Consider the following 24,558-nt stretch of genomic DNA (forward strand, 5'->3'; position numbering starts at 1 on the left):
GCGGCTGGTGCACCTCTGAAGGGAGCTGCAACGACAGTGGCAGGGAGTTGTGCCAATGCAGTTGCTGCCGTTGCGAGTGTGGCCAGGACTTCCTGGAATACATTAGCAATTTGGTCATCTCCGAAAAATGATCTGGTCTCTGGTCTGGTCTTCTGTTTTACTGTGAAACAGAAGCTGCAGTGGATCGTCGCGGTGGCTCCCGTCCAACAAGAACATCAGAGTACTGAAGGTTGTCCCTTACTGTTTGAAGACAGCGTTGTGCCGGTTGCTGGTCTGTTTCTGCAGGTGGCACTGGGGGGTGACACTTCAGCCCTGCAGCGTCCTGGTGCTTCATTTCTCTTTGACTGTTGGAGCAGTGGGAGGCCACGCCGACGACGACTTGCACTTTTGTGCACTTTACATCCTCTGTAGCCGGCCATTGTGACCGTGCGGTTCTAGGCGCTTCAGTGCGGAACCGCGCTGCTGCTACGGTCGCAGGTTCGAGTCCTGCCTCGGGCATGGATGTATGTGATGTCCTTAGGTGAGTTAGGTTTAAGTAGTTCTAAGTCTAAGGGAGTGATGACCTCAGATGTTAAGTCCCATAGTGCTTAGAGCCATTTGAACCATTTCTGCATCCTCAGTAGCTGGCCGGAAGCGGTTGCTGGAAGAGTGCACATTTTGCTGGCACCTTCCGTGGCAGAGTGAACTGCAGACTGTCATGACTTTCCCCACACCTGAAGCAACGTGATAGTTTTGCACAATGTCGGAAAACATGTCGAGGCTCTTGACAACTGAAACATTGGACTGGCCCTCGCAGCACCCTGAACGTCTATACTGTGACAGATAAGGTGTAAAATCTCGTTGCCGATTATCTGTCATATCACTGTGGGTGGGCGTTACGTGCCTGGTACCTTCATTCTTGTGAGTAAGTTGGTCGATAAGCCAAGGCATCTCAGATCCTCTTTCACCGTTTCTGACTTCATTTTAGGTGGCATGCCTCTCATGGTGACATTAAAAACCTTTGGGAGCAACTGTATAAAATGTATGAGTCGGAACATCTTTCACGGCGGTGATGCTCATCACAGCTTTCTCGGCACTTGAGCGTCAGTTTTAATCGGCCGTCGCCACAGGATTTAGCAGTGAAGGAAGACTTCACGTTCTTCTTAAGCCAATCGTGGAGTGTGCCAAAATCCTCCGAAAATTCCATGCAATAGGTGTCAGCTACTGCTCCTGTGTGCTGTGGTTGTGGCTCATCGTCAACAAGCACCGCTTCTGTTGCGTCGTTTTGATCTTGGATGGCCGAGCATAAGTTACTCGCCGGAACCGCCGGTTCAGGCTCTAATCTCCGTGACTTTACCTTTGTCTAGCGTGGTGGTTTTAGAAAACCTGTCTCCCTGAGTGCAAAAGATCCTTGTGCATCAATTTCTGCTGTAGTGGCAGCCGGACGTGTGCGTCTGTTTACTTCTGTACCCGCTTCGATGGTCATGTCCTCGCGAGAGAAGTCCGAAGAATCGTCCACATCACGTTCCGTGCCGCGCCTGACCGTCGTAAACATGTTTTCCTTCTGTCCTTTCAGGGTCATCATAAGCTCAGCGTGCTGCCTGCTTTGCCTGGTCGTTTACGGTAAAGCGGTCGGTGGCGCCGTAGACTGGGCGACCGGGCGACCCCGGAGCGATCTCGGTGGCTGCCTCGCCACGCGAGCGCTGAGTAGGACCGTACGCTACGACATTCCTAACTCAAATGGGTTTCTTGTTTCCGGCATTCCCCAACACGCTTTATAGGTACCTTCTATTGATAGTGCTCCCATCTCCGTTTACAACTGATTACTGCACGTTGACATCGAACATCGGTGGTGGTCACATTAATATGACTGAACTGTATGACAATCGTAAACTGGTTGTCTGCCATCTTTTCCTTCCCATTAGACGTTTTTGAGTTTCCAGATCATCAGTCAAAAAAAAAAAAATAAGGAAGGAAGATTCCGTTCAACTCTTCGTCGATGTCGTGGTCATTAGAGACGAAGCATAAGCTCGGACCGTGTCACGGATGGGGAAGGAAATCGGCAGTGCCCTTTCAAAGAAATCGTCTCAGCAATTGCCAGGAGCGATTTTGAGAAATCAAAGAAACTAATATCTGAATCACAGGAAGGGAATTTGAGCCTTCGTCCTTCCGTACGTGAGCCCACTATGCTAACCACTTCGCTCGGTATCAGTCAAGCAATAGTATGACCTTGTGATACAAACATACGCAAATTACTCAAGCAGCTCAAGAGCATCAAACGTACTCATGGAAAGCAAAACATGGAAACTTAAGTGTTCACATTCCATTTCATGTGGTGCTCGGTTGAACATCAAGAAACAATCCAGCGCTTGTCAATTGTACGTCACAACTATCTTGTTCCATATAACATACGAAACTTCCATGTTGCCCACACTCCTATGATTGTCACGCATAGAAACCGAAGGCCACCTTAACTTCTGGATAGAAATACAGGCAATAAAATCTTTCTAGTGTGATGGGCACCCAAGCTGAAAAGAGGCGACCAAATTTAATATGGGGGAGTTAGATCACTAGGGTGAAACACTCTCAAACTTCAAGAAAAGTACAACAAACCGTATCCCAAAGTCGGCAGGTATTGTCAGCTATATTACCAAATCGTCAATTCGATATATTCCGGTTCCAAAATAATAACACGAATTATTTACACAAGAATGGGAAGACGTAGACGCTGCTCTCGTGAATGATCAGTTTCGGATTTCGTAGTAACATATGTGCACGTAGAGTAACACTACGACATGTCTTAGAGCAAAACTACGTTTATAACGTGTTTGTTTGCGTAGCCATCTGACGGAACAGCCATTATAATCAATTATTATTTCTGTTTTATTTTACTCTTAACGTAATTAAAGAATGTTTCTCACTAGACACATCTCGCTTTTATTTGTAAGGCATCTACTGTGGTCATTCTGGAAAAATGGCTAAAAAAATATAGGTCTACTTTGGTTTTTATAGATTGAAAACATTATTTTCTTACGCAGTTGGCTTACAGTTCCGTTGCAGAGCTTTTGCTTCTTGTGAATATATTCTGCAAGCCATAGTTTTTACACTACTGGCCATTAAAATTGCTACACCAACAAGAAATGCAGATGATAAACTGATATTCATTGGACAAATATATTATACTAAAACTGACATGTGATTATATTTTCACGCAATTTGGGTGCATAGACCCTGAGAAATCAGTACCCAGAACAACCAGCTCAGGCCGTAATAACGGCCTTGATACGCCTGGGCATTGCGTCAAACAGAGCTTGGGTGGCGTGTACAGGTACAGCTGCCCATGCAGCTTCAACACGATACCACAGTTCATCAAAAGTAGTGAATGGCGCATTGTGACAAGCTAGTTGCTCGACCACCATTGACCAGACGTTTTCAATTGGTGAGAGATCTGGAGAATGTGCTGGCCAGGGCAGCAGTCGAACACTTTCTGTAGCCAGAAAGACCAGTGTAGGACCTGCAACATTCGGTCGTGCAGAATCCTGCTGAAATCTAGGTTTACGCAGGGATCGAATCAAGGGTACAGTCACGGGTCGTGACAGATCTGAAATGTAACGTCCACTGTTCAAAGTTCCGTCAATGCGAACAAGAGGTGACCGAGACGTGTAACCAGTGGCACCCCATACCATCACACCGGGTGATACGCCAGTATGGCGATGACGAATAAACGCTTCCAATGTGCGTTCACCGCGATGTTGCCAAACACGGATGCGACCATCATAATGCTGTAAACAGAACCTGGAAAAAATTCGTTTTGTCATTCGTGCACCGAAATTCGTCATTGAGTACATCATCGCAGGCGCTCCTGTCTGTGATGCAGCGTCAAGTGTAACCGCAGCCATAGTCTCCGAGCTTATAGTCCATGCTGCTGCAGACGTCGTCGAACTGTTCTTGCAGATGGTTGTTGTCTTGAAAACGTCCCCACCTGTTGACTCATGGATCGAGACGTGGCTACACAATCCGTTACAGCCATGCGGATAATATGCGTGTCATCTCGACTGATAGTGATACGAGGCCCTTGAGATCCAGCACGGCGTTCCGTATTACCCTCCTGAATCCACCGATTCCATATTATGCTAACAGTCATTGAATATCGACCAACACGAACAGCAATGTCGCGATACGATAAACCGCAATCGCGATACGCTACAATCCCACCTTTATCAAAGTCGGAAACGTGATGCTACACATTTCTCCTCCTTACACGGGGCATCACTACAACGTTTCACCAGGCAACGCCGGTCAACTGCTGTTTGTGTATGAGAAATCGGTTGGAAACTTTTCTTATGTCAGCACGTTGTAGGTGTCGCCACGGGCGATAACCTTGTGTCAATGCTTTGGAAAGCTAATCGTTTGCATGTCACAGCATCTTCTTCCTGTCAGTTAAATTCCCCGTCTGTAGCACGTCATCTTCGTGGTGTAGCAGTTTTAATGGCCAGTAGTGTACCTTCATCGTTAGCAGAGGCTGAGGTCGAAAGTAGCTTGCGTACACTTACACACGTACACTCTCGACTATTTTTCGTGTAAAGGAAAGTGGGTGGAAAAAAGGAGAAGAATTACCTCAACCTCCACTAACATGAAAGAAAAAACTAGTGGTCTGCACAATATGTAGACAATAGGCAATAACACAGAAAATAAATTGATCACCAATTTTATAAAGAAATACTGTTTTTGCTCTTAAATACCAAAATGTAGACACGTGGACACATATTGCGTATTCACGTTTCCAAAGCGATCAAAGAAGATGTTTTATAAATAATAGCAAATGTGTCTAGTGATATGTACCCTTTAATTGCAGTAAGCTTTAGAGGGAAAACCAGTAATATGTTTATGTGATTTTTAGACTGGAACAAATATTTTGCAAATGTTGTCTTGAACATACTCAACGAAATTCTGATCAGGGAGATATACAGTGAATGTAGGATCATCTACAGCATTGCAGTTACGACAGTAGAAGTACATAAAAGCAAGGTAGTAAGGAGAAGGAAGCATTAGAAGGTTTAGCCTGGGATCGATATTATTTAATCTGTACGTGGGACAAATAATAAAGAAAAGCAACAAGGACTGGAAAATAAATTAGAATGCAGGGAGAATTTAATAAAGCTTTCAGGTTTTCCGATAACAATGTAATTGTGTCTGAGATAGTAAAGGACTTGGAAGAGATAGTGTCGTAAAAAGTCTAAATGATAGTAATGAAGTGTACTAATATAACGTAATACTGAAGGTATTATACTTGGTAATGAATCACTAAGAGTTGTCAAACTTGGCTATTTGGGTAGCAAAGTAGCTGACACTGTGTGAAGCAAAGATGATTTAAAATTAAGAGTCGCATTAGCAAGAAAAGCATTTCTGGAAAAGATAAATTATATATATATATATATATATATATATATATATATATATATATATATGGAGGGGGGGGGGGATCTCCTCTCAAACACCTGGATCGATTTCAACGTAGAAGGAGCTTCGCAAGAATCAGGACTATGGAGTTTACAACCTCGTATTTCCAATAGGAACGGAGGTACGGGTGAAAACGTTTGTTCGAGCCTTTGGGATATGGACTGCCCTGCACAGGCATGTTATGTGGAAACAATGTTGCGTTTCCAAATCAACCTACAAGTCAGGGGCAATAAATGGTTTTTAAGGACTGAGACTTTCGACTGCCTTGAAGCACAGACAAGTTGTGTTGGAGTAGTACCAGCCTGCTTTATCGACTGTCTTCGAACAGCAGCCTGTTCGTCAGGGACAAGTAACTGGTTTTCAAGCCCATGGTTGGTATATGTGTTGTGGGTGTAGTGTCGCCCTGCCTTATTGAACTATACTACAGAGGCTACTCAGGGCAACGATCATGTCTGGGGAAAGGTTGAGATAGATGAAGGAAGGGATGGATAAAGTGAGGGAAAGAAGGCACATGGAAAATGAGGAGGAGATGGCGTACATGGAAAGATAGGGGCGAGAGAGTTATGGTCAGATGGAAGGGAAGGAAGATATGGTCAGAGAGAGGGGGAGGAGGCAGTGAAGAGATAGAGTGGTAAGGAGGAGATAGATGTAGGTGGACAGACATAGAGAATAAGAGATGGACATAGGGAGAAGGAGGTGTGTCGAACACATACGCAGGCAAAGCTGTGGAGAAAAGTCTAGTACCAAATTGGAACCTCTTTATCAAAAAAAAATTCTGGAATGTGGGCTTGAATGGAAGTGAATTGTTGATATGATACACACTTTTTGGAAATGTCAGCAGTCGGAAATACTTTTAAAAATGTAATAAAACCAGTCTAGACTGCATAAAATGAAATAGTTTTATGCGGTCTAGCCTGTTTCTATTATGTTTCTAATTAGTCTTGGATGGTAGACAATATAGAAAGTATAGAAGCTTTGAAATAGGATGCTACAGAAGTATGCTGAAAATTAGATGGGTAGTCGTATAATTGTTGAAGAGGAGAACCGGGGAGAAAAATAAATTACCCACCCTAGAAGAAGGAATCAGTTGATAAGCCAACAAGGAATAGGGAATTTGGTACTGGGGGCTAAAAATTGTGGGCGGAGACTACAGCAAGCAGATTCGAGATGACCTAGGGTGCAGTAAACATACATGGTAGACTAGTCAGTCTTCGGAAAGAAGACCGTAAAACCAGTAGGGTCCTGATCTGTGCAAACAAAACCTGTACCGTGTGTTAGACTAAGATAAACACGCTACGACAGAATTACTACGTGATCTGCACAAGTCCCTCCATAACGAGACCGTGGCGACTTGTAACAAGCGACAACGCCGAGTCCCGCAGCCGGCGTGATGCAAGACAGCGAGGCGCGACGCTGCCCAGACCACCGCTTTGCACGGGGGGCGCGGTTGCGGTCTGCCTGCCGCCCCGGAGGCTTAATTACACGATCAATCGGGGTAAGGCGACAGCAGGTCAACGAGGCGGGCTGGGTCGGGTGAAGGCACTCGAAATCCATTTAATCGTTGCGGTTGGCAGGTGGCCGCCGCGCCGAAAGTAAGTGCTCGGTCAAAGGGCGGGCCGGCGCGACCCTGCGCGGTGAAAGCACGCCCCCAAATTTCCAGGCGGACTCGTGCCGTATGCGGCGGCACGTGAGAGAAATCTGCCTCCCGCTCTCAAGATCCGTCTCTCAACTTACGACCGACTTTTAAGGAACAGCCTGGCACCGGGGAGGAAGTTCGATAATACTGATGAGGGAAACAGTTCAAGCAAACTTAAGGGGTGGTTTTATAATAAAACGTCAGCTGTTTGAGCCAGTATTGACGGGAAACTATTTACCGTATAGGTGCCCAACTTTGTAGGAATGTTGCTCAGACTGTGCACTGCAGGTTTGCATTGTTCCTATAATTAGGTAATTTTAGTACCATAACTTGCCGTTAAGCGCAGGTACTGGTATGGCGACGTAGAGTTGAAACACAAGCACAAGTGTGCATTACAGTTAAAAGCGGTGCCTTGTTTTTTATTTAGCCTCATTGGTGCAGAAATTTCGATGGATAGATTAATAAGGAAGCTGAATGAATAGGCGATACGTATTGCGATTTGCATAATTACTGATAATATACATCCGGCTAAGCAAAGATTATCTCTAACACTGTTTCTACTGCAAAACCCTAACAGTTATTATCGACTATTCGGAGCAAGACACTCTGTTTTTACCACATCGAGTGGATTTCACTCACGACTCGGAGTGAGCCATGACCTTTCCCTTACTTCGGTGAGGGAAGAATATGAGTTGCTATCAGCGGTTCCGCACGTGCAATGGGCGAGCGTAACTCACGGGACAAACTCGGTGCGGGCCGCTGTGGCCGAGTGGTTCTAGGCCCTTCAGTCTGGAACCGAGCGACTGCTACAGTCGCACGTTCCAACCCTGCCTCGGGCATAAATGTGTGTGATGTTGTAGTTCTACGTTCTAGGGGACTGATGACGTCAGATGTCAGATGTTAAGTCTCATAGGGCTCAGAGCCATTTTTGAACAAACTCGGTCCTAACTAAGAAAAGCAAGAGATCCACACGACCTTACGGAAAACTGCTTACTTAATTCCTTTGATTGTCTATTAAATTTTCCAACAAAAACATTTTTCTACTGGGGGCATTTCGAGCTATTCTCATGTGGGAGGGTGGTATGAATTTTAATGAAAGAAGGAAAGCAGATTGAAATTATGATTACGTTTCTACTACAAAAAACGCAGAGAAAATGTGTCATTTACAAATACAAAGAACATACCTCATATATTTATTCCAATGGCATCAGCATTCTACCCCCTCCACGATAACGAGGAACAAGGGATGGTTGGAAAAGAACGTGCGAAATGATCGCTGCCGCAAGAGACTGGGATTAGCAACATGCAATAGCTACTACAGTAAATTAGTCGGAACAAGTTATGAATGCTTGAAAACAAAAAGCCGAGGTGGCCTCCCATCCGAAAATCAAGTAACTATCATTAATTCCCGTGATCATTATTTTCGTCGAAATAAATGAGATCGATTTAACGCGAAACCATGGCTATGAAATCATCATACTGTGAGACCAATCGCTCGCCACGTGGTCGCGTGGCCCAGCATAACGGATCCTAAGACCATTCCACGAAGGTGACAACTTCATAAATTTTAACTTCTCACACATATTGCGATAAAACAAGAGCAAAGTCACCGAAAGATAAAGTGAGACTCTACAAGCGGTAGTTCTTACCCTGATATGAGCTATGAACCGGCTTCGCGATCAAATTAAATCTTTACATTTACGGGATAAAAAATTTGCACAAAAACAAAACTCTTAATGCTCTATAAGTGGCGAAGTTCCTAACAGACGGCTGGGTTGGCTGTCCTAACGACAGCAAATTCTGAAAAGGTTTTTATTGTAGAAAAAGGTCACCTCAAATGACAAGTAATAATTATGCTCCTACTAGAATAGCTGATACTAATTAAGTTGTTGGTATTATTTTGACTGGCGCATCAGCATTTTCAGCCGGTCGAAGTGGCCGAGCGCTTCTAGGCGCTACAGTCTGGAACCGCGCGACCGCTATGGTCGCAGGTTCGAATCCTGCCCCGGGCATGGATGGGTGTGATGTCCTTAGGTTAGTTAGGTTTAAGTAGTTCTAAGTTCTAGGGGACTGATGATCTTAGAAGATAAGTCCCATAGTGCTCAGAGCCATTTGAACCATTTAGTTCCTAAAATTCTTGCTGCCTTCCAGGCAACGAAGTTGGTGCTCACAGAGAACACATACGCTTACCTACAACAGGAACTCAGCACCATGCTACCATCCACGGAAAACAGCAGACTAGAGACGACCAAAGTCCCTCACGTGCCGAGAGGATCTAGGAACGCTGGGAATCGAAACGAGCGCGCTCTTAAAATAGCTAATCAGAGGGCCCGAAATTGCAGCGGAACTGACACGGTGGATACTTCGAGCAGTTAAAAGAGAGTGAAAAGTGAAGTTTCACAGTTGGTGGTAGTAATGGTAAGGCTAAGAAAAGTGATAACTTTAACCTCTAGGAACTATTCCAACTGGTAGCCCACGCCCAACGAAAGCAACGATCTTGACGGGAAAGAGAAACCAACATGGCTATGCAGAGGAGACTGCTGTGCGGAGTATGAAAATTATATATATATATATATATATATATATATATATATATATATATATATATATATATCCTCTCATTTATCAGCGTGATCTTAAAGTGAAAAATTATCGAAGCGACTGAGGCATCCCAATATAATTATAATAGCATAAAAAGAATATGATTAAAATAATTAAAAATGAAAGGCGTGCTAGTGAATGAGAAAGAAACGCACGTCTTTCACAGTTACAGACAGTCAACATGGGTCTGACAAGATGAGTAGGGCTTCATTCGTAAAGTGTTTTATGAAAAAAACAGCAAAAGCGCTGATGCTCTTAGCGCCTATCACCGCATGGGTCGTGAGTTCACTCCGTTGTTCCGTAACGAGAAAAGAAAATCACTGGTCCATTGTTTCTAACTGCTTGGCCGCTAAAATTACCAGATTTAAACCGTTGTGATTTCTGGCTGTGGACTTATATGAAGGCCGGGGATTATCAACGAGTCGCTGACACTCGTTGCAGGTTGAAGGTGAGCACAGCGAGAGCGATATTTCGGGCAGCAGTAGAGCAGTCTCTGGAGTGGTTCCAGGCTGTCGTGGAGACAGATGATTGTCATATTGAGCAACGTTTGCAGCCTGGAACGTAAACTTTGTGCGCCATTAACAAAAGCTAGCCTCTCATATGAAAATTTTAATGCATTTCTTTCAATGGTTTCTTCGTTATTTCTCTTCAGCATGTCTTTACAAATGTTACCGTGAAGTTTCATTGTCACACGGTTACTCGTTTTCCATAGATTCCCTCTCGAGTAGCGAAAGTTAAATTACAGCCACCCCTCACTTTCGTTGCAGAAACTGTCTTTCCTTCTATAGATCCGGTCCTATGTACCTCTTCAGATAAATTCCAATTTTAGTTGGCGAATTAGATGTGGATTACTTTCTCGTGTATACCACAATCGTTCACGATTTCTGATTGACAGTGGGCCTCCTTAGCTGGGTGGTTAAGGCGTCTGATTGCCATACAGCTGGCTGTGGTTCGATTCCCAGCCGAGTCAGAGATTTTCTTCTCTCGGGAACTGAGTCTTCTGTTGTCCTTATAGTCATTTCACCTTCGTTATCATCGAAATGCAGGTCTCTCAAAGTACTATCAATTGAAAAGACTTGCAAGTCGGCGGATGAACTTCCCCAGTTGGGGAATCCCGGCCATCAATGACGTACGAGTGTTTCATTTTCTGGTCGGCAAGATTCTCCGTCTTCGACTACAGTGATTATTAATTTCTGCCTCTTAGACGAAAAGCAGAAACAACGTGTTGCAGAAGCTATGTGGTTCGATATGGGCTTCATCATATCCAACACTGATTTCTGCTCTTGGGCTGGTGTACGCTGTGCAGTCTCGATCAACGGCCTCGTCGACACTCTGCTCAACCAGACTACGCACATCATCACAGGAACAAAGAAAAGCTCTCCCGCTTTCTGGTTGTCTGTTCTCAGACATACAGCTTTCCCATTTTTGTGGCGATGATTGCTGTCAAGTGGGAATTTACAACCATAGCTGGTGATCTTTATATTGCTATACAAGAGTACATTTCTGCGCTCAATAGAAACAAACTTCGCATAAGTCATCCACATACATAAAGTGCAAAATCTTTTGTGGACAACGGAGTAACAACAACAAACCGTTGAAGAGAAATACGGCAGAAGAACGCTACGTTCTGCAGCTCGTCCAAGCCACCAGGTTTTGAACAGCACCGCAAGATCTGACCTTCACTCAAAAGAATAAGGACAAAGAGTGAAATTTACAAATGGAGATTAACAACATCGCCCAGGTGTGACAGTGCTGCGAAACGACAAACTATTCAGTGTGTCATATATACGATGGGCATTTAATATTTACTGCAACAAATCTCCCACATTCGGTTTAGAAAAGGTGGAACTTGTTGTGGGACGTCGTGGAATATTCTCGATTCAGCCCCTTTTATTTCATGAAGTTCCGATAGGTGACGGCGCTATACATTGGTTTCAAAATGGCATTGGAGACAACATGGTGTCGAGTATAGACTCCCAGTCCACGTGTGCAAGTAATAAGAATCTTACAGTAAATGCGCGGAGGAATTGAAATACTCTTTTGGCAGTGGTGGGGCCTGAGGATGGCGATAATGTGCCACCAAAACTTGTCGTGTGATAGAATAAAGACATTCTCAAGATACAGCTTTGGTGTTACTTTTTCTCAAGTCCCTCGCCCATGCAATAAGATGGACGTCCATAAATGGGTTCGTACCGGAAACAAAACGGCAATCCATGGAGTTACGCCACACTAACTATCCCCCGAAGGAAAAGTTCAAAGCCACCCTTCACCCAGTAAAGTGGCGACGGCTTTTGAGGCTCTTAAGGTGTTGTTCTGTTTGATAACTTCCTTCACGATGCAACAATCAACTTTGAGGTGTATAGTGTTACCCTCAGGAAACTGAAGAGACGATTTCAGCGTGTTCGTCACAACAAAAATGCGAGCAAACTTCATCCTTCTCATAATAACTGAAGGCAACTCTCACGTCTGCACACCCAAGAGGAGCTCGCGAAACTTTATTGGGATGTACTTCTTCATCCACCCTACAGCCCGAATCTCACCTGTTTCGGCTTCCATCTGTCTGGCCCAATGAAGGATGCACTCAGCGGGAAGCAGTATGCGGATGATAGGGAGGTTACTGATGCAGCAAGCCGTTGGCTACGTCATCGGTGAGAATGACACGATGGAGGCATATAGGCCCTCCGTATAAGTTGACCTAAGGCCGTCGAATTTTAATCAAGAGTGAGGAATAATGTAATGTGTTGGAGTCCTGACCAAAACCAATCTGCTTTCATAAAGAAGTGTTGCATTACTAATTGAACGCCACTCGGACATTGGTGGGTGCCCAAAACGAACCTTTCCTGACTATCCGAAATAGTTATAGATGGCATCAGAGGGATCACTTCAATTTATTCAGCAGTCGTATATATCCCTGTGACCTACTGTGCTTTTAAGTAGTATAAATTTAATTCATTTATAATTACCAATAATTCTTCTGTGTAAAATATGTGTACATGTATTGTCAAAGGAAAAATGTCTGCTTGTGTGGTGTGGTACTAGTCGTACGCTAAATAAATAGTAAATTTCCACGGTTGCCGAATATCGCCTGTTATGTCATTTTCAAGAGACAGCTAATGTCTGTATTGGCCATAAACCCATTTTCACACTCGGTCAAAATTTCCGAAATGGCACAATGTGACTTTCACACAAATAAATAATTATTTCAATTACAGGAGAAAAATGTCGTAATTTCAGAAATTTTGCACCTTGTGGGGCCTTCTCGATGAAAAATAAACGAACTGCTGCTCAGCCAAGTATTAGCTTACCTCTTGAAAATGGCATAATAGAGTTAACTGGCGCTTCAGTCCGGAACCGCGCTGCTGCTACGGTCGCAGGTTCGAATCCTGCCTCGGGCATGGATGTGTGTGATGTCCTTAAGTTAGTTAGGTTTAAGTAGATCTACGTCTAGGGAACTGATGGCCTCAGATGTTAAGACCCATGGTGCTTAGAACCATTTTTTGACTAAACTGGCCAATAGTATACAACGTACAAATGTGTGTGAAATCTTACGGGACATAACTGCAAAGATCATCAGTCCCTAAGATTGCACACTACTTAATCTAAATTATCCTAAGGACAAACACGCACACCCATGCCCGAGGGAGGACTCGAACCTCGGCCGGGATCAGCCGCACAGTCCATGACTGCAGCGCCAATAGTGTAAATAAATTATTATTATTACATACGAGGTCAGGAATCATTGTTACTTCAGGTATTAGAAATGGGTTCTCTTGTATTGTGAAGAAATTAAGGCTTCTAATAAGCAGTAATCAATAAATAGGTGCGATATCATCACAGGACCGTATGCTCCTAATTACGAAAGTATTTTCTGCATTTATGAAAACGTAAGAGCAGTGTATGACAGATAGTTTTGCGTTTCTTTCCGTTACTGCTGAAACGTTAATTGGAGCACTGGAATACCATCCACGCTTTCAGGACTTGAAATCCCTATCTCACAGTCCACAACTATCCATAGAATAAAATCACTAAAATTTCTTGGAGTAACACTTGATCAAATTGTAAGATGGACCCCTCAGATGCTAACCATCCAAAGGCAAGCAAGCCCACAATAGATGAAAAATGCCAAAGGTGCTGTCCAGCCAAGCGTTAGGACACTCCGTCGACTATCATATATAGCTACAACACCCTCGTCCGTACCATCTAACCAACAAAAGCGTTGCTTTCATCTCTGTCCATCCAAGTCGCACCATTTTCTCTCAAAATCCGTCCAAGTTGTACACTCCGTCTCGCCTTCTGTATCCGTTTGCCCTCACCAAACTGTACCCTCTGCGACATATTTTCAAGTAAGTAGAAGAAATCCGTAATTCCTTTACCTTCCGAATAAATCGAATACAACACGCTGTATACCCCAAAGACATTGGACGTCGGCTTGCAATCGCACCTTTAATATCACTTGCAATCTACCATACATCTACACACATCCCAAGTCTGTTTCCAGAGTAATTTCAATCATCGTTTTTTTACAGATCAGTAAATTATACCTGAGCTCTTCATACACTGTCAACTATAACTAACCTTACCTCTTCCATACCAAATGAAGGTCTGAAAATCGACCTGTTTCCCTCTTAACAGGAAACCCACGCAATGTTCCATTTCTTGAAAATTCAATTCACAATTTCAATCCTACATTCATTCTCAGAACACCTTTTTTCCAGAGGAACTCGTAAATACCTTAGAGCTAGATTTAGAATTACTTCGTTGAAATGGAAGAGAATGAAGGGCTTTCAAAGAAGTGAACGTATAACTTTGTTCCGAAGTGTGTTTCACGATCCAACACAACAATGTACATGCATTAACCCACTTGCACCCACTGCAAATCTTATCACCTAAAACAGCAGCTCACAGCACTGTGATACACGTATGCTGTCCCTGACGATTGATTCCCACTGTAATCGAGACGGCGTAAGATGATCCCTGACAGCTCGCAGCGCTGTTGTGAGCCTTCAACTGGAAGCCCTGACGGCTGCAGGTGAACACAGTAGTCGTCTACAGAGCTGTGACAACAACGAGGAGTTGCCATAGACACGTTAACACAATGGCATTACGACATTATGCGAGACATGCCTGCCCAGCCCACTGCAGCTGTCAGGTATCAGCTTATGTCGACTCAACTACAGTGTTAGTGAAAACCAACTCCGATGAGACCTTAAATAATTGTAGACATATCTCATCGACTCACCACACATACATTGTGGTACCGTTGTAAGCTGGTCTCATTTTTGTGTACGTCTCGCTTGTTATTCGGACAGGATGGTAAGAAGAGAAGTATATAAACAGGTAGTGGAAAAACGACAATATACAAACTTTCTGTTAATCAGTACTAGTACATACAAAAAAGAAATCAAGTACCCCATAAGAGACCAGTCTGTTGCAAAGGCTTATTCGATCTAGTGAATACTTTAGGAGTTATTCAAGTTTCTTTAACATGGATAATCAGGTAACTGTTAAACAGAAGTTGATGCCACTGGCAGCAAGATATTGATGGATTGTGCGCCTCAGGAACTTTTGAATAATTGCAGTGATAACTTCCATAGAATATCGTAATTAGTTATCAAACGTGGAATGCCACTACTGAACATTATTCATTAACTCTCAAGTAATGATAATAGACACCCGGATAAATAGTAGTTTGATGTAGAATTAATTTACAATAATAGTGGTACAGCTTTATAGTAATAAATTTGTACGTTTTTCGTATAATTACTGGATTTGTCAACTTTGTAGCTCTAATTACCTTAATTATAGAGAAATGGCACAACACAGGTAAATCCACAGTCCACCAAAAGCATCTTAATGCAAAATGCTTTCAGAATATCATATTCCTAACGAGGGCAAATTTGAAAAGAGGGTTTTTATTCTAGAAAAAGGTCACCTTAAGCGACAAGTAATAATTATGCTCCTACTGGAATAGCTGTCACTAATTATGTTGTTGGTACTATTTTGACTGCCACAGTAGCATTCTCATTTGGTGTATTTTGATTTAATACGGGATTGTGGGTCGGCCTTAATGCAAACACTTTTTGTTTATTTACTTCCCAAATTAGTTTCAGCAAAATACACCCATCATTAGTGGGTTTCTTTACTCTTTTTTACTTTAAACTTGCATATTTTATGTATATGTTGCCGTTATTTACGAAAATTATGCAAAAACTTTAGAGCAAAAAGAATAAAGAAACCCACTGATGACGCTGATATTTCACTGAAACTAGTTGGGGGAAGTAAACGAAAAGTGTTTGCATTAAGGCAAACCCACAAAGCCACTTTGGTTTACTCAGACACGAACCAGCAGAAGAGTTCAAGTTATAATGATTGCGAGTTAACATTTCTTGTATAGTCTAAACGGTATAAAAGAATTTTGATACTGCTGCAGGGAGACGTTTGTGCCCAAATTGAAAATGGCGTTAGCGCCTGTATAGATTACATGAAGGCAGACATGAACAGTAAAGTAAGGCTAACTTTAAAAGGGTAACTGTGCCATTCCGCTCGGCAATAAACCAGGTAGGTGAATCCTTGTTGCGAATTGTAACACATGCACAAAGTGAGATTTCTGTAATGGTAAATCTCCGAATTAAAGTTCTGCGGACTTAAAAATGTATGGTAGAGTGAATAGTCCTTTACAGCCTTTGAATTACGTTTGGACGCTCAGTTTGAGTGTAACATTTTTCTTTCATGTTCTCAAATAAGAACTGTACTTGTGCAACTCATTTCTTGCATTATCAGCGATGGACTTAATCGAAAACTTGATCAGAAAGGACAATAACTTGAAACCAGTGCAGTACTGAGCCGATTTAGGGAACATTCTATAGATGCAATAAATCCTTTGCCTAAAAATTCACAATAGTTATTTATGATTTTGTGCTGCTAAATTAATTTGTCGTGTAGCCTAAATTTAATTCAGCTTCGGTCGTAATTTCTGTAATTTTAAATTACATCTTAACCGTGACGTAAAGTCACGAAGGAGGCATACGTTCATGTTGTACAATATACGTAACCTGCAAAATAGTGAATAGGGAAAAGTCATTGACTGAATGCAAAATGATTCTATTAATCCAATATTACGCGTTTCGGTGTTTGCAATCCATCAGATGTCCTGGAATTGCAATTAACCAATAGATACAATAGTTACATGTTTTAGAGGTAACAGACATGATCAGATTCCACATGCAACCTACATAAAGGATGAGAGACGTATACTACCCAGATCTCAGATGTCTTCATAGCCTCTTTTTTTACCATGAGTCAGTGAAGATATTGTAACACTAAGACAGTACTGCGCTGGAGGGAGAGAATAAGATTAAAATGGGAAGGATAGACCACCATCAATAGTGCGAAATGTTTTCATTATATGACGAACTGCTGATACGGCTGGTTTCATCCGCACATGGTAGTGCCATCTGATGATTAGGATCCTTATTCCACTGCTTCACCTTGTGCCACGTTAGGGAACATTTCTTCCACCAGCAGGATCTGATCCAGCTGTCTGAAGCCACTGACAGGTCGGAGGTGGAAACTCAGCGGTAAGGAAGTCAGCGAATTTAAAAAATAAATCTTACTGAAATATGGCAAAAACTGATCGCCAGTCAAGATTCTGTCTGCAACTTACCTTACAGCCTTCGCAGGTGAAGGCACCGAAATGGAATCCCGCTGCTGGCTCCCCACACACGCGGCACAGCTGGTTCATCTGCAACAGGAAATAAGTAATTGCTGTAGGTTAAACAGCGCTCTCCCAGCGTTAATGGTCAATGAACATTCTATAGAATCTAAGAGATTCAGAAGGCGGTGAACAAAACCACGAAATTCTAGGAAAAGATCTTCTATTATTAGTGTGTGTAACGGCCTGTGAAATGTATCGTCCTTAAAATGCTTAAGTAAGTCTATAATGAAAATATGAGAGAACTTAAGAGTGCGTGTACTCAGTGGCCCCTACACCTTCTTAGACCATTAACGTTAAATACGCTGCGCTGCCCCCACTATCACCAGCTTCAGTGCCTAAGTAAACTTCAGAATCAAAAAGAGTTTTATTTCAACATTTTACCTTTTAAAATGATGTATTAGTACTGTTTATGTGTAACACGAAGTAAGGTGGCGCAGTGACTAGCACACTAGATTCGTATTCGGGAGGATTACGGTTCAAATCCGCGCCCGACCATTGAGATTTATGTTTTACGTGATTTTCCTCGGCCAGTCTCCTTCCTCATCCTTCCGCACTCCAAACTTCGCTGCATTTCTAATGGCCTCGGCGACGGAGCGTTAATCTGCAGTATATCTACTTACCTACCTTCTGTCTAACATCATTTTTTATATCTACCTTGCTCTCAGTGAATGCCCATCGTAAATCAAAATCCAAATTCATTCAGTTCCTTGTTTTTATCTTCAATGCTATCACAATCAAAATCTACTTTCTCATCTATCAGGTTGGTTCATAAATTCATAGTGTTTTTCCGTAAGTTTAATAAAGACAACAGGTACACATAACCTACACTTTAGTGATCAATAATACATTCTCGTTCACTATTAACGTCTGCCAACGCTAGGTAACTTTTCGATTCAGCGACTGTAGAAATCACGTGCTATTAAAGCGAAGAACTTGTCGAGCCATTTTCGGAGCGCATTTTCATCCGGAAGGGAACTTCCTCTAACGTTCTTCGATAGAGGCTCTAAAAGGCGAAAATCTGAGGACGAAATATCAGGTGAATAAAGTGGGTTCGGTATGATTTCCCAGCCCAACTCCTGTATACTGTTTTTTGGCAGTCTAGCAGAATGCAGGTCAGCGTTGCCGTGGAGTCACATCACTTGAGGCAGTCTCCCTGGTCGTTGTTATTGCAGTGCGTGTGCAAGAAGTCTCAGTTGTTGACAGTGAGTGTCAGCAGTGGTGGTTACACCCTGGGGAAGCAATTCGTAGTTACTACATTGTCGCTGTTCCACCAGATGCATAACATTATCCTTTGTGGATGCGCGCAGATCTTTGTGCGGGAAGTTGTTGCTTCGTTTGGGCTCAACCATTTCTTTCTTTTCCTTATGTTAGCATAAGTACACAACTTCTCGTCAACAATAACAACATAGGACAGGAATGGTATGTGTTGGTCACGTGCCAATTGATTATGAGCAGGCGGAATGCACATATAGCCACCCGCTGATATTTGTGGGTTTGGCTTAGAGCATGCGGTAACCAAACATCTGATTTTTGAACCTTCACCATTATATGCAAATGTCACATATCGCTGGAATTGTTACGGTTTACCACATTTGCCAGTTTTCGAATACAGTGGCAGCGCGCTGATCATTGTGGATTAATGCATTTAAACGATCTTCATCAAACACCGAAGGTGTCCTGATCGTGGAGAGTCACTAACGTCAAAACGTTCACCCTTAAAACGAGAAAGCCATTTTCTTGCCGTGGTATGTCCAATGGTATTATCGCCGTATACCGCGAAAATTGTTCTCGCAGCCCCCGCTGCCTCTATTGAACTCAAACATAAGAATAATTGGAAATGTTCCGATTGCTCCACTTGGCACTCCCATTTTATGGCCTCCACAACTCCATTCACTATCACTAAACGACGAAATTACAATATGTAAACTCAAGTAGCTTCAGTGTACAACAAATAGAAAATGACAATCGACAAATAAACCCAAAGCAACCGAATAACCAACATGCAAAACAGAAACGCAACCGTATGTCTTCTTCACGTGATCTGTTCGGATAGAGTGTATGCATGTGTGTGTGTACATGAGTGTGTGTTTTAAAATGCGTTATAAAGCAACTGCCGGTGCATCCATTATGCTTCTTCTCTGGTAAGGTAGCTAACCGTCCACACTGAGGGTACATACTTGTTTTAAAACATGTCTCGCACACACTGCTCCTCCTCCAAGCAACACTCGCTTCGCCTGCACCCAGCGCCGCCACTTAAAACAAACCGAGTTAAAATGTGTTCAATGTACTAGCCGTCTGAAAATTACTTGACCATTGGGCTCCTAACTTCGGAACTGGAAGAAATTGGAAGACTTCAGGCTGCCAGCGCTTTGTGTCTGACCACTTTAATAATAATAGCTATACTGTGCGTGGCACTGTAATTATTGTTGTGTTTTATTGTCAGTTAAATGAAGAGAGTAATGTACGAACTTCTTGTCTGTAACACGAACTACCCACATGAGACATTTAGCATTTCTTACATACACTGAAGAGCCACAGAAACTGGTACATGTGCCTAATATCGTGTAGAGCGCCCACGAGCACACAGAAGATCCGAAACAAGACGTGGCATGGACTCGACTAACATCTGAATGAGTGCAAGAGGGAATTGACACCACAAATCCTGCAGGGCTGTAAATAAATCCGTAAGAGTAAGAGGAGGTAGAAATCTCTTCTGAACAGCACGTTGCATGGCATTCAAGATTTGCTCAATAATGTTAATGCCTGCGGAGTTTGGTGGCCAGAGGAAGTTTTTAAACTCAGAAGAGAGTTCCTGGAACCACTCTGTATCAATTCTGAACGTGTGTGGCGTCGCATTGTCCTGCTGGAGTTGTCCAAGTCCGTCGGAATGCAGAATGGATATGAATGGATGCAGGTGATCAGAAAGGATGCTTACGTAAGTGTCACCTGTCCGAGTCGTATACAGACTATCAGGAGTCCCATATCACTCCAGCTGCACACCCGCCACATCATTACAGAGCCTCCACCAGCTTGAACAGTCCCCATCTGACATACAGGGTCATGGATTCATGAAGCTGTCTCCATAGTCGTACACGTCCATCCGCTCAATACAATTTGAAACGACGATCGTCCGACCAGGGAAAATGTTTCCAGTCACCAACAGTCCAGTTTCGGTGTTTACGGGCTCAAGCGAGGCGTAAAGCTTTGTGTTATGCAGTCACCAAGGGTATACATCGATGATGTTCCATTGAACGATTCGCACGTTGACACTTATTGACGTACCAGCATTGAAATCTGCAGCAATTTGCAAAAGAATTGCACTTCTTTCACGTTCCACGATTCTCTTCTTCCGTCGTTGGTCCCATATTTGTAGGATTTTTTTCCGGCTGCAGCAATGGCCGAGATTAGATGTTTTACTTGATTCCTGATATTCACGGTACACTCGTGAAATGGTCGTACGCGAAAATTCCCACTTCATCGCTACCTTAGGGATGGTGTGTCCCGTCACTCGTGCGCCGACTATAGCACCACGTTCAAACTCACTTAATTCTTGATAACCTGCCATTGTAGCATCAGTAGCCGATCTAACAACTGCGCCAGATACTTGTCTAATATAGGCGATGCCGACAACACCGCCGTATTCTGCCTGTTTACATGTCCCTGCATTTGAATGCGCATGCCTGTACCAGTTTCTTTGGGGCCATAGTGTGGTGAACTATTTGAGAAAGCTGTAGTCTCCATCGCACTGTGACACACATTAATTCTAGTAATTGAGGAAAAAGTATTTATTGACAACTAATATCATAAATACTAATTCTTAAAAAATTGTGATGATAGTAATGAGCCTTTGAAAACAGTTTACGAGTAGTCTCATGACCGAAATACAATCAAACCCTTTTGGTTTTTAACCCTCAGAAACATCTATTTTGCACCTCAAGGGGTAGCTCCCCCAGTCTGAGACGCACTGGTTTATGTGGGACATCAGTTACAAAAATTAGTACGCTACACTTTGTTGATAAGGGAAAAGTGTCTGCTAGGCTAGTCCATAAAAAAGGGGAAGAGCTTGGGAAAGTATTGCTAGGAATTCGTTATAGCCGTAATATACTTCAGTATTTAATGAGTGCCTTGAAAGTTTATTCTCAGAAATGTAAATCTTGAATTCAAAATTTAGATAAGGCCCATGTCGCGCATTTCTTCCAACAACACTTCATCAACATGACGTGACTGCTCGATATCTACAGTAAAACAGGTAGTGTGTACAAAAGTGCTGTTTGCTGTTCCTACACCAATACAGATATGGCACCAGGTGAATTTTGTAGTACAATTTCACCCTCCATCGAACTGACATAGTGTTTCAGTTAGAGTACTTACCAAAACGAGTGTAAAGCTGCTAGAACATTCTTTTAAGAAATTCTAGTGACATCCATATTTCACTGTAGTTTTGTTCGCCTGGGTAGAAGCAGATATTATTTCCTTATTTCCACTGAAGTGACAAAAGTCATGGGATACCACCTAACATCTTGTCGGACCCCTTTTGACCCGCGTAGTGCAACAAATGGACGTGGCGTGGACTCAATGAATCGCTGGAAGTACTGAGCCTTGCTGTCTCAATACCCGTCCAGAATTGCAAAAATGTTGCCAGTGCAGGATTTTGTGCACGAACTGACCTCTCGATTAGGTCCCATGAAAGTTTTATGGGATGCATGTCTGTCGATATGAGTGGCCGAATCTTTCCCCCGAATTCTCTCGAATGTTCTTCAAACTAATTTCGAACAATTGTGGTCCGGTGACATGGGGCATTGACATCCATAAAAATTTCATCGTTTGGCTCCAAGTAGCTAAATATAACCATTTCCAGTTAATGAAAAATGGAATGATCGTGTGGCATTGACGGCCGGAAGGCCCATTTCGGGGGAGTTCGGCCATCAGGTTGCAAGTCTTGTTTCATGTGACACCACAATGCGCGACTTGCATGTCGGTGATGATGAGATAATGATGAGGACAACACAAAGCCGAGCCCATGAGCGGAGAATATCTCCAAACCGGCCGAGAATCGAACCTGGAGCCGCCGCAAGGTAGGTAAACTCTTTATCACTCAACTAAGTAGCCGGACATTTCCAGTCAATGATCGGTTTAGTTAGACGAGAGGGCCCAATCCACTTTATGTAAAAACAGTCCACGCCTTTACAGCTTCACAATGTCTTGTTAACAACTTTCGTAAATAGCTTCGTGTCGTCTGCGCCGAACCCTGCCATCAGCTCTCACCAACTGAAATCTGGAGACACATGACCAGGCTACTGTTTCCCAGTCGCATAGGGCACAACGAATAAATTCACAAGCTCACTAGAGGCACTGCAGGCGATGTGCTTTTAGCAAAGGCACTCCCGTCAGTCAGCTGCTGTGATAGCTTATTAACCCCTAATTCCGGGGCACAGTTCTAACGGATAATTTCGTCGCACGTCTTACACTGATTTCCGGGGTTATTTCACGCATTGTTGCTTGTCTGTTAGTACTGCCAACTCTACTTAAACGTCGCTACTCCTGGTCATTAAGTGAAGGCCGTGGGGAGAGGTAATGCCTGAAATTTGTTATTCTCGGCACACTTTTGGCGCTGTGCATCTCTAAATAACGGATTCCCTAACAATTTCCAAAATGGAATGTCACATGCGGCTAGCTCCAGCTACCATTCCGCATTCAAAATCTGTTAATTCCCGCCGTGCCGCCATAATTCGGGATGCTTTTCACATGTATAACCTGAGTAGAAATGACAGCTCCGCCAATGCACTACCCTTTTATACCTTGTGTAAGCGATACTATCGCCAAATGTGCATATCCCATGACTCCTATCTCGTCAGCGAATAAGCACCGACATGCAGGCAAAGAATAAGTGTGGCATTGGCATCTTTTCGTCCTGTATGCGGTAAATGCGGAAACGTGAATAAAGGCGACATTACTACCAAATGCGTCCAAACAATACCAACGTGCTGTTATTCGTTTCTTGGCTGCCGAAGGTCAAACACTGGAGAATGAAGAATTTGTATGGAGCACTGCGTCTGTCGGAAACCGCCGTTGTGGAATGTCGCGCCAAGTTCCGTGCTGCTAGCGGTTCGACAAAACACGCTGGCCGATCTGTGAGTCCAGACTCATGCATTAAGAGCAAGCGGAGACACTTGAGCATCGGCCCTGTAGTCCTGATCCCACCATGCGACCGTCAACCTTTCAGTCCACACTGTCCAACAGGGTGCGTCGGTGGGATAATTGCCTCAACGCTCACGGCGATTTTGCCTGACTGCCATACCGCTTCTGGTCTGTATGACCTTCTAACGGAAACTTTTTGATCGCCCTTGTACTTATGGAGATACACAGTATATTCAGAAGAATACATGACGGAATTTGTGAATGATTTGGAGGTATACAGGTGCGACATATAGCACACAGAGCTGCCATCTCTGGTAGCAACAACGGCTCTAAGCTGGTTAGGCACCAGTCGAAGTGAGCTTGGACGACAGATACTGATACATCAGTCCATGGCGATTTAACTCTTCTCTAGAGCTCAAAAGCCGTAGTGGCGGATGGTTGCGTGCCAGGCTCACAGCAACAAATAGCCAGGTGTTTTCACTCGGTGACTTATCTGGAGAATGTGTTGGCCAGGGCAACATTTGAACGCCCTCTGTAGGTCATTCAACGTGAGGGACATGTGGTCTTGCGTTATTCTGCTGAAAGATAACGTGACAGAGAACTGAATTATAGGGCATGACCACTGTCCTTAACACGCCAAAACGGCTACTGTCCAAATTACCGAGAATGATAACCAGAGGGGTTCATGTTCTGCAGCCAATGGCAGTCCTTGCATCTACGGCCAACGCTGGGCTAATATGACTATGAAGAATACAATACGGAAACATTCATTCTTCTCGGAGTTTCAAAACATGGATAAGTCCATCGTGAAGGTCTTGCGTAGAACCAGCATTCGTCTGAAAAGACGACGTGACACTCCTGTGCCCAGTGTTGGTGGGCATCTCCTGCAGTGTCAATAGAAACCACAAACTATGGTTGTCATTCTGACAAGGCGTCGTTGAAGTGTTCTTGTGCGTACTTGTGTTGATTAAAATGAGTTCATTTCATAACCCAGCAAGATCGAGAGGAAAAAGTAAGATACGTCACATGG

At 43.4% G+C, this 24,558-nt stretch overlaps 1 protein-coding gene across 1 annotated transcript in view; it reads right to left on the minus strand.

The window, feature by feature from the left end:
* LOC126355173 (protein embryonic gonad-like) overlaps positions 1 to 24,558 on the minus strand; it is a 351,172-nt gene that overhangs the window by 60,208 nt on the left and 266,406 nt on the right. Inside the window, exon 2 of the mRNA XM_050005384.1 lies at positions 17,340 to 17,417. Within this exon, the coding sequence (XP_049861341.1) occupies positions 17,340 to 17,417 (78 nt within the window). The remainder of the gene's footprint in view (positions 1 to 17,339; positions 17,418 to 24,558) is intronic.

The sequence above is a fragment of the Schistocerca gregaria genome, chromosome 3 (genome assembly GCF_023897955.1).
Source record: "Schistocerca gregaria isolate iqSchGreg1 chromosome 3, iqSchGreg1.2, whole genome shotgun sequence".
NCBI lineage: Eukaryota > Metazoa > Arthropoda > Insecta > Orthoptera > Acrididae > Schistocerca > Schistocerca gregaria.